Genomic DNA, 10,782 nt, shown 5'->3' with positions numbered 1-10,782 from the left:
CATATTGTATACAATGCAAAAGCAATGCAAAACAGTACATTTTGAGAAGGGAACCCCAAAAAAGAAAAAGAAAAAAAAAGTTTTAGACCTACTGTGTGATGACCGCTATGGGAGTAACAGCCAAGCCACCTTTGCAGAATATAATTATACAACGCTCCACAGTTTAATATTGAGCACTATATCAACTAATCAGTGGCGGCTCTAGGATACATTTTCTCGGTGGGGGTGGGGGGCTTGAGATGTATGTCTGAGTTGGGTGATGGTTTGGGAGAAGGTGGACCCCTCCCAAATGAAATGTGTTTTTAATAGGGACCTCTGGGTGACCGGAAATGGCACTCTACGACTGTGAAAGACATGTTTTGGCTTGGTGTAGGCAGCTATTTTACACATTTGTTTTGGTAAGACTGCCCTACGAGCTCGGCCGGTGGTGGTGGCAGTAGGCCTACTGGGTGGTGGGGGAGGTTGACTTATCCGACGTGGGGGGGCTTAAGCTCCTGCCACCCCACCCCCGCAACTAATACTGACACCGTAATTAAGAGAGCAGCTAGGTCCCCTGGTTCGATTCCCATTACTGCTCTCCTTGTGTTTCAACTCGAGGGCTGCACTGCAAGTTTCAAAATCTGTTGGGCTCGTGTGCAAAATGAACCCCTCCCCCACCCGCGGGGAGAGCCGCGTCCCCTGGTCGGGGAGAAAGCATAGTTCGTTGGGGAGAAAAATAAATTAAATATATTTCGTGCATATATTATTAGTAGACAATAATATCGATTAAATAAGCCTTGAAACCCCTAAATTGTCAAGATTTTCGTGGGCTTGGCCCCTGGATGACTATTTTCGGAACATTTTAAGCGGCGCTCACTTTGCTCTCGTCGGCGGAAAATCCTGTCGCCACTCCCACATGTTTCTAAGCGTCACGAGCTCCCCAGAGAAGGCACCGGTACACATCCAATATAAATCCAACTAAACATTTCACAAGTTTAGTTCTCAGATAATGGTAAGCCGCACAACACATAACGACACCAAGCACAGACTGTTGAGGGGTTTTATTGGCTAGTCTTTGCTGTATTCCAAAACATTGATTTGAATCAATAGGTAGTGGTTGATTAAATCGAAGAATTAACAAAAAGAAATACAAAGACCATCAGTAGTGCCTATATGTCTTAAACAAAAACAAGTCGTAATGTCTGCAAGCTCTCAGAAGAAGTAGTTCTCTATTGAAAAGAAACATTTTTAGCTCCGATGTCTAATTAATACATTTTTTGTATGGGCGGCCGTTAGGGCCGCTAGAATCACTCGGCTGATTAATTCAGTAGTACAACTGATCAATGATCTTTAAAGCAAGGCTGAAAAGGGGGCGTGCTACGTACTCGGCTTTGGCCCCAGATTCCCTTACCGTCGGATCAATAGCAAATAATGTATCACACATCTACAGAAAACTCACGATTATGCTGGAATTAGTATAACTTATTATTGATTTAGTAGATACTTGAAAACTGAAGTCCTAACATGATCCAAATGCAGGACAGATGGTTTATACAGAACGCAAACTATTCTACATAATTGAATTATGGTAGTTATATTAGTTCTATGAATCCTCTAACATCGTAATTCCATTATGATATTTGTGGATTAAAGACCAACAAATAATATAACTGACGTCGGCACAGTTATTGTAGTCGCCCTCACCCCCGGTCATCACATTTATAGTTCATCATGTGTGGTTGAGGGATCATCAATCGATCGACCATCAGCCAATCAATCAATCAACCGATTATTTACTTGCATATAATATTTGAATGGTAAAAAGACAAGCCTACTAACAACAAACCTTCACTACTGTAATATCTGTTGTTATATAATGAGTTATATCATTGCTGCCTTTTTTTAAATTCTTAAACAATTTGGAGGTAACGATTTAAAGAATTATGTCCGCCGTGGTTACTTCAGACTGATTTTGACAAGTGTAGTAGAGAATTTATATTTGTGTAATAGGGACGTGCAAGTGCATCGGATGATGCTGCAATTCCGTTGGTCATGTTGCTACTGTATCACAATGCACAACAGGATTGACTAACAAATTCTAGGCACTACTCTGACGATATTTTGAACTTCGAGTGGTTTTTAGTATTTTATTAGAAAAAAGGTGCTGTGGTAAGCCTATGGTTAAAAGTATAAGATCAGTTGCATGCGATGGTTATAGTATCTCATCACCAGCATAATACTGATTAACAACTACTACGTACTACTATGTAATTTCAGTTTCACCACACAAATTAACATCAAAATATATTTCCCCTACAAACATCAATATATACGACAATTAAACATTTCTAAGACAACACGACCTCACGAAATCTGACATATCTCTACATATATCAAGGCTAAGCCCAGTATAAATAGGGCTTAAAAATGATAGCCATTTATAATAAATATTAACTAATTAATTAAATTACTGGGATCAAAAGCAGCCTGGCATAACAAATAATAAATATAACTAAACGTTTTAATGTTTTTATAGTTCATAAATTATTTGAAACGAAATGTTGCACATTTCTATGCAGCAACAGATCAATGTCCAATAAGAATAATGCCTTTGAATTTTCAGAAATTACACCAATAAAACACTGCTAAATAATAAGCTTTACTGACCGTTGGTACACGCATGTGACACTAAATACACATTGATTAGTTTGTGATCTGTTTGCGTATGCGTTATTTAACGCATTTTAATTGTTTCAGTACACAGTACTGGACAATACTTTGTTTTCAAAACGTGTTACCGAATGCAATATTTTAGTTAAACAACGTAGAATTAAAATCACATAATATTGAAGGCAAATACCTAAATATTGCTACATACAAAGCACTTTTGCTTTTGCCAATCTAATATTATTAATTATCAACATGTGTCAACCTACATCAAACAAACTAACACAAAGAATATTTGAAAAATATTGTGAAGTTGATGAGTTTGAGCAGTATATAATAATTACTACAATTGCCATGTTTTAAAGGTGTCTCAGCAATGTACAAGAATTACAGTAAAAACTCAATGAGTGGTAGAAACTCGTGGGAATGATCATTATATTGTGTAAGCAGTGTTGCTTACATCACTCCATGAACACAAGTCACACTACGGACACAGGTTTCTTTCTGTTCTTGCACATGTTTTCCAATTTTAGATTACTAAAACTATTACTATTTAGTTATAATTATTAATTTTATTTGATGATAATTTAGCTGTTAGCAACTTAAATGCTGATAATATTTATCAGGAACTACATAAATACCGATTTATTTAACCTTTTCAAATTAAAATGCTGAATTATAAACAGAAGTTTATCAATCTTACTTCAACAGTATATGATTGAATTTGTAACATGATTTACATGACAATTGAGGTAATAATCATGTTTTTATTGTCACAGAAAATATTCCACAATGAAACAAACATCGAATATCGGGATTCAGTATTCCAACATTAACAAGATTTGAACTTGTCACTGAGGACGAGTTTGGTGATCCGCCGCACTTCAACCCTCAGGAAGCGCGAGCGGTGTGGATTGAAATGTTAGCTGTCTCTTATACACATCTAGATGTGTATAAGAGACAGCATCTAGATATAACTCAGCCAACAACAAATGGGCATGCTCAGAATGTTTTATTTCAAAAGGCACAGGACATTTAATATGCGCTAAGACAATACTGATCATGCAAACTACTCCCAAGCTAACTTTAACAAAGAAGATCTACCCACTGAACAATATGTGAAAAGTTATATATTGGCAATATGTAATACATACATGTGATATATGTGATGAAATCTTATCTGAATACTGAACTTGGATATGTAACATTTTATATATTGTTAATATGTAATACATATTAGTAATGAAATCTTACCTCTCTTGAAGCCTTCATGCGAACTTGAAGAGTCTGCTGGACTAGGAGGGGGCAAGGTCAAGAGTTCATCTGTTGGTATCTTTAAAAAAATGATTAAATGAACATTACCAGTACGTATGAGCTTACAATCAGATAAACATAGAATTATTATTAAAAAGCAGCAGACTTAAAGAACTGGATATTTTGAGAGTTAGAATGTTCATCTGGTTTGGATGTGTTATGTTAACTTAACCATTAAAATTTGTACATACTTGCCATGTTTCCTATGTTATTAGCAACGCTTCTTGAGGTAATGAACTGCTGGTGTCAGATAGCGAAACGTTTCAAGTATGTAAAAATGATTGTGTTACTAGTAGTGTGGTGTGTGAATTTCAATGATCTGTGTTACAAGTAGTATCAAAACAATTATGCTGACAATACTAATTTGAGTGTACCGTCATTTTTTTTAAAATTTACCCGTGACACTCCCTCAATTATCAGAGTGCTTTTCTTGGGCTGGGCTGCAGCAGATTCCTGCCCTTGATCTGTCAGATGTCGAATAGCTGCTTCAGTAACTGAATTGTTCGACACATTTGGGTCGGTTACCATGATCAATTCTGGAAATCAAAACAAAAATGCAGGAGTTAAATAGTAATAACATTTGAGGTTATTGATAGAATCATGGAAGGTTTTTGTAATTAATTGTTGAGGTACAAGTTTTTTCTTGTTACAAATTGTGAGATGATGTCACTTGCATTTGGTTGGTTCTTTATAAAGGAATGTTAATAGTGGTAGGGTCCTGATAAGCTGATTTGATGGCAGTCGTGTTATGGTACAACAGAGGATTTGGTCATTAAATGTCATCAGTAGGAGGGGAGTAGACATTGGGTGTGTGTTCATAGTAGTAGTAGTACAAAAGTAGTAGAAGTACATCAAGAAAAAAAGACACCACAAAGACAGTGCACAGGTACATTCCAAAGTTTAAAAAAAGTACAGGCAGTTCAATAGCATGAGTAGTTTACTTCTTGATGTGTGTGCGTTTGTGGCTTATGAGTGAATTGTTTGCTTTGAAGTGTCTGCCACATTTAGGAGACTGGTGATCAGTTGAAGAACACTGTATGTTATCTCTTGTAGGGTCTGGCCAATGAATGTTATCAGTGAATGATGCCTATGAATGGCAATAATACATACATTTACCACCTTCATAGCAAAATATCTGAAATGAACACATGGGGTGGCATGACCATATTCAAGAATTGTGAAATTCAATATCTTGTTAAGACGATTGTGAGGAATGATTCCAAAAGACGATATCATGGCATATTATTTAAGCTACAATAATTTATTCCTTATGGCGGCTGAACATTGATATGGATACATTCCTCATAAAGGATTACTGATGGAAAGCATGGAATGAATACTATTTTGGATATTTATTTTGCACATACACTGTACATAATCACTGTCAATAAAAGGAAAATATAAGATTTGAGAATGAATTGATAGGCTGTTTTGAGCATGTTTTGAGTTATTGTTTAATCTCTATCAGTAAAAGTCTTGTTAAAATTCTAAAAATAGGGATGTCCCGATTTTTTGACATCGGAAATTGGGACGATCTAGATTAAATCGGAACGGTTGGCAGGTCTGAGATTTTAAAATGAACTGAAAGTAAATAATGGTAGCAATGGTTTTGTCCACATGAAATATTTGTTAAACAAAGTAAATTACCAGACCTTCAACATAGCAAATACCATTAGATGGGACACCCTCTGTCATAGGATGAAAATTAGATAAGAACAACACATTGAAAAGTAAATTAATAATCAAAAATATTGAAAAATTTATAAAGAACCTAAACATTATTTCATTACCTAATGCATAATAAATGTACTCACAAATCTAATACCATATTATAAAAGGTAAAAAAGAAATTACAGGGAAGTAAAGGAGAGACAGGTTGTAAGTATGAAAGAAAATAAAGGTAATGGAGAAAAAAGACATGGGAAAAAAAGATTAAAAGGTAAGTAAGGTAATAAGACTAAGAAAATAAATATTTAACAATTAGATAGATTAGATAGATAAATAAAATTCTCTATTTTCAAATTATTTATTTATTAACATAGTAATCGTATATTTATATTTATTGTTGTTATTCATTATTTTTTAGGTGAAACTTTTAATAATTTATCCCACTCTAAAATATATTTTACATTATGCGCTATATAAATTGACAATTTTTATTATTATATTGGGAAAAAATAAACTTGTATTTGAAGTGGAATAGCTTGGTGGTTAATTCCTGTAACAGCACAGGATTTTGTCTCACTTTCTAAGACCCATAATGAGGCTTAGTTTATGTAAAAAACATCCACTTCCTAAGACCCATAATGAGGCCTAGTTTATGTAAAACATCTTGTTTATATGTTTGTCTTGTGAATGGATTTCCACTTAGTAAAGTGCTTATGTTCACTATTGGCCCTCAGCCTAAAATTAAATAAAAGTTAATAGTTAAGTATAATCTAAATAAATTCATCATTTGAGAAAATAATGTGTCAAACTGATCAAATAACACTTTTAGAGAGAACTCTTAATATTATACAAAAGATATTATTTAATATTTACATAAATTTGCATAGATTTGGATGAATTAAACTGAGGTTATTTTGAAATTTTGGTTACCTCCTGCATCGCCTGAGACTGATCCGGACTCGCCTCCTTCAATGTTGGACGTTGTCACAACCTTCGTTGGCATATCTATATAGACAGGTGTTGCGAAGAAATTGCATTGATAACATCACAGGGGTTACAATTATTAATAAGAAATTGCATTGATAACATCACAGGGGTTACAATTATTAATAAGATATTTGCATTGATGATATAAGGTTGTTGGAAAAAAAGTTGAATTGATGACATATTATTATTTGGAAAGTTGTTTACATTGATCATCACAAGGTTGAAAAAAGTTGTTGAAAAAAAAAATTATGACATATAATGGTTGAAAAGATGTTGGAAAGATATTTGCACTGACTACATCACTATGGTTAAAAAAATTGAGTTTTATGTTTTGCTTGCATCACAAATAATTGTAATGTTAGTCTATACAATTAAATCATGCAGAAAATCATATGCAACATTTTTTTATAAATTCCATAAAATAAACATAAAATGATGGATCAGAATGAAAAAAAAAACATGTTAAATGAAGGCAGAGTCTGAGGGAAGAAACCAAAATGTGTGTTAGTTGTTAAGCAAAGGTTAGAAATACAATAAAATGCATCAGTTCCTAATAAGTTACAGAATCCAATAGTGTTGGATTATAGTCTAAAAGGATTTGTGTTGCCAAAGCCCAACTGACCCATACAGTTAAAAAGTTGGGATCCTTGGTAAAACTATTTACCAAGGATGTCTGAAGAGGTCACTTTGATTAATACCGTATTCTCATGTATAAAACGATCCAAGTATAAGACGACCACCAAGTTTGAGAAGATTTTTGGACAACTTTTGTATGTTGGGTGTGTAAGATGAAACACCGTTTTAAAATTCATACTTTTTCCGGCTTTTTAATTTATTGATCTTGATACTGCATCTAGCTGGCTAAAAAACGGAGCCAAATGTAGGGCTAATCCATTGAATAATACCATTTTATGGGCTCTTAAATGTTCATTAAAATCTAATTTGCCTGCATTTAAAATTGATTTCATTCATAGTAACAGCAGCTTTATTTCAGTAGTAGATTTTTTTGTTAGGGACGATCCGCACATAAGACGATTTAAAAATTAAAAAAGTGTATGTGTTGCAAGTATAATTGTAATTTGCTAAATTAAGCCTCATCTTGTATGCAAGAATATAAGATTTTATAAATTAACCATGGATTTGCAGGAATATATTGAAGTAAGTAGTGGTTGAAAATTAACTTTAAATTATGATCAGGCCTAGGTCAATAGTAAGAAAAAAATCGTAACTGTCCATGATTTCAAATGTCACTGTGCTTGGGCAACACAACCAGTGGCATATCTAGTAGTACGCAGAGGGCACACGCCACCCCCCAAAAAACATGCTTGCAACCCCCAGTCAGGGCCCCCTAAAATCACGCCAAAGTAGTTCAAAATCTTGCGAGTTGGCGCCCCTCACCTAATAATCGAGCTCCCCATTTCATCTTCATGGCCCCCTCCCCCATTTCAAGACTCCTAGATACACCACTGAACGGAACAATTTTTTTGTATAATGACAAACTCAAGATTACAGATTAAAAGTAGCAATACTGGACTCTAGGTTAAGCAAAAATGTATTATGCATTCAATGTTAAAAGGTATGCAGCTATCATTCATAAATGATAAAGTCAAATGATGCATCTACACCAACATTAATAGTTAATATAACTCATCACCCAATTGTCTTTATAAACAGTGTGTGAAAGTAGTAGTAGTAGACACTTTATAGTCACCATCCAATAAAATACAGGATAAATGGCCCAGGATAATAATTAATAAATTATCTAATTTTAAATTCAGGTAATAAGGAAACATGGTCGAAATGAGTTAGAATCTCAATTTTGCCATCAAATATATTTATGAAAAAAATGTGCATAATGCAACAGAAAACAAAAACAATATTAAAACGTGTTTTAAAAAGGAAAAAAATGTAAGAAAATAGGATTACAATTTATAAAAATTGGTTGCCATGGTTATACATGCAAACTACAGTTGAAGAGGTTTGTTGTTTCTTGCCTTGATATGCTGAGTGGTACCAAGAGGCAGGGCGCTGCACTGATGGGTTAGTGCGAGGAAATACTGCCAGAAGATAAACAACACCCATGTCAAATTTACACACATTAGCACAACACAAGCAGCATAGTGTGAAAGACATAAGTATGAATAGATTTTGTGCTGGCAGTGATGATACAACAATGTCCTACAATGTGGTAGAGACCTGGATAAATTGAACTTCTTGAAAGATTAGGCATACATGCAGCATTAATACTACCCTGGATAAATTAAACCTATAGAGAGATTAGGCATACATGCAGCATTTATACTACCCTGGGTAAATTGAACTTCATTATTTGATACATTAAGCTTACCTGAAACATTCATGCTACTACCTAGACTAATTTAATGTAAACACTATATTAAGAATGCAACATTTATACTCCCCAGGATATTGAGGTAATTCACAGATTAAGCATTCATGCAGCATTTATGCTATATTGAGGAACCTGACATATTAAGAATGTATGCAACATTTATACTACCCTGGTTTTATAAAGTACTTCACAAGCTACCTTGGCTATATTGAGGAACACGACATAATTAAGCATGTATGCAGCATTTATACCACCCTGTATATTGAGGTACTTGACAGACTAAGCATGCATGCAGCATTATATTACCCTGGATACTGAGGTACTTGACAGACTAAGCATGCATGCAGCATTATATTACCCTGGATACTGAGGTACTTGACAGATTAAGCATTCATGCAGCATTTTTACTAGCCTGACTTTTTTCATACATGTGCTACCTTTCTAAGGTGTGTGCTCCATCTCTAAACTAATCTTGTCATGCTTCATCACTTTAATTATCTTTTTCTCATTAGCTAATTAGACATGAAATATTAGATAGTGAAAATGATGTATGAGGACTACTCCTAAAATTACAATAATGTTTTGATTCACCTCGGTTAAGATGAAAATCAATGTATTGGTTTAATATCGAACCAGAGAATTAAAATCAAATTTATATAATTAGGAATAAGAGGATTATTGTACATAAGGTCAATACCAGACAATTAATTGGTGTCAGTTCAAACTCTAATTAGCATGTCTTCAAAATTTTATATAAAGTTGATGAAAACATGTACACACACACAGTTAATGGCAAAACAAAGCAGAGGGTAGAATTGACAGGTATCGCACATCCTTGTTACATTGAGGACTGAACAGTTTGACAATGACCTCACAGTAAGCACCTGCTTATTAGTCTTACCATTTTGACTGACCCCCTTCAATGATGTCCTGGGCTTTGCAGTTGTTGTAGTGACGGTTGTGATAACTGTGCCATCGGATGCGATGGTTCTTAAGGTTGCGATCTTCTTTGATGGGGATGCCGCAGGTTTTGATGGACTTAGCATATTGTGGGCTTCAAGAGCTTCCGCATGCTCCATGAATAAAAACTACCAATAATAAAAATTTGTAATTAAATATAAAATATTATGATATTATAATAATATAATAATAATAACAACAATACTAATATTAACAACAACAATAATAATAATAATAATAATATATTCATTTCCTCAAAGCCAAGGAGGAGCAAGTTTCTTGTACAAGGTATGGCAGGAAACACTTGCATTATCATTATAGTTCAGTGCAGAACCTTACAACACCTGGTCCTGTGCATTACAGTAGGTATAAATATATAATGTACATACCTCAACAGTTATTGAACCTTTAACTTTATCATCTGGTCCACCCCTGCCCTGTAATGGAATAATCTGTCTTGTACTTGGATTACGCTTTAGATTTTCCAATTGAACTTCAGCCCCACCAAGGAAGTCATCTGCCAATAAAAGTAAAAATAAATATATAAATAAACAATCGCATGTAATTATCATTATATTTTAGATATTTAACCAGAACTTTAGATCCATGAAGAAGGCATTCACATTAATTACACTTTATGCATGCAGTAGCAATTCAATTACAGAGCGTCTTACAGTTACAAGGTAATGGAACCGTATGTATAGTACAAGTCAATTACACAGTGTGTAAGCAGTAAGCCAGTTAGACAGTGTATATGCAGTACAGGGTAATGGCACAGTACTATATGTATATAGTACAAGTCAATTACATAGTGTGTAAGCAGTAAGTCAGTTACACAGTGTGTATGCAGTACAATT

General features: G+C 34.2%; 1 protein-coding gene across 1 annotated transcript in view; it reads right to left on the bottom strand.

Annotated features, from left to right (window-relative positions):
• Positions 1 to 3,850: 3,850 nt before the first annotated feature.
• LOC117101032 (phospholipid transfer protein C2CD2L-like) overlaps positions 3,851 to 10,782 on the bottom strand; it is a 16,668-nt gene continuing 9,736 nt past the window's right edge. The window contains exons 9-15 of the mRNA XM_033240898.1: positions 10,644 to 10,705; positions 10,315 to 10,442; positions 9,867 to 10,053; positions 8,610 to 8,672; positions 6,559 to 6,633; positions 4,357 to 4,496; positions 3,851 to 3,979 (exon numbers count right to left, since the gene is read on the bottom strand). Coding sequence (XP_033096789.1) covers positions 3,866 to 3,979; positions 4,357 to 4,496; positions 6,559 to 6,633; positions 8,610 to 8,672; positions 9,867 to 10,053; positions 10,315 to 10,442; positions 10,644 to 10,705 — 769 coding nt within the window. The 3' untranslated portion in view covers positions 3,851 to 3,865. The remainder of the gene's footprint in view (positions 3,980 to 4,356; positions 4,497 to 6,558; positions 6,634 to 8,609; positions 8,673 to 9,866; positions 10,054 to 10,314; positions 10,443 to 10,643; positions 10,706 to 10,782) is intronic.

The sequence above is a fragment of the Anneissia japonica genome, unplaced genomic scaffold (genome assembly GCF_011630105.1).
Source record: "Anneissia japonica isolate Jap-2015-1 unplaced genomic scaffold, ASM1163010v1 scaffold1785_len1016330_cov206, whole genome shotgun sequence".
NCBI lineage: Eukaryota > Metazoa > Echinodermata > Crinoidea > Comatulida > Comatulidae > Anneissia > Anneissia japonica.
The sequence above is the reverse complement of the archived record's forward strand: the minus strand, read 5'-3'. Positions and strand labels throughout refer to the sequence as shown.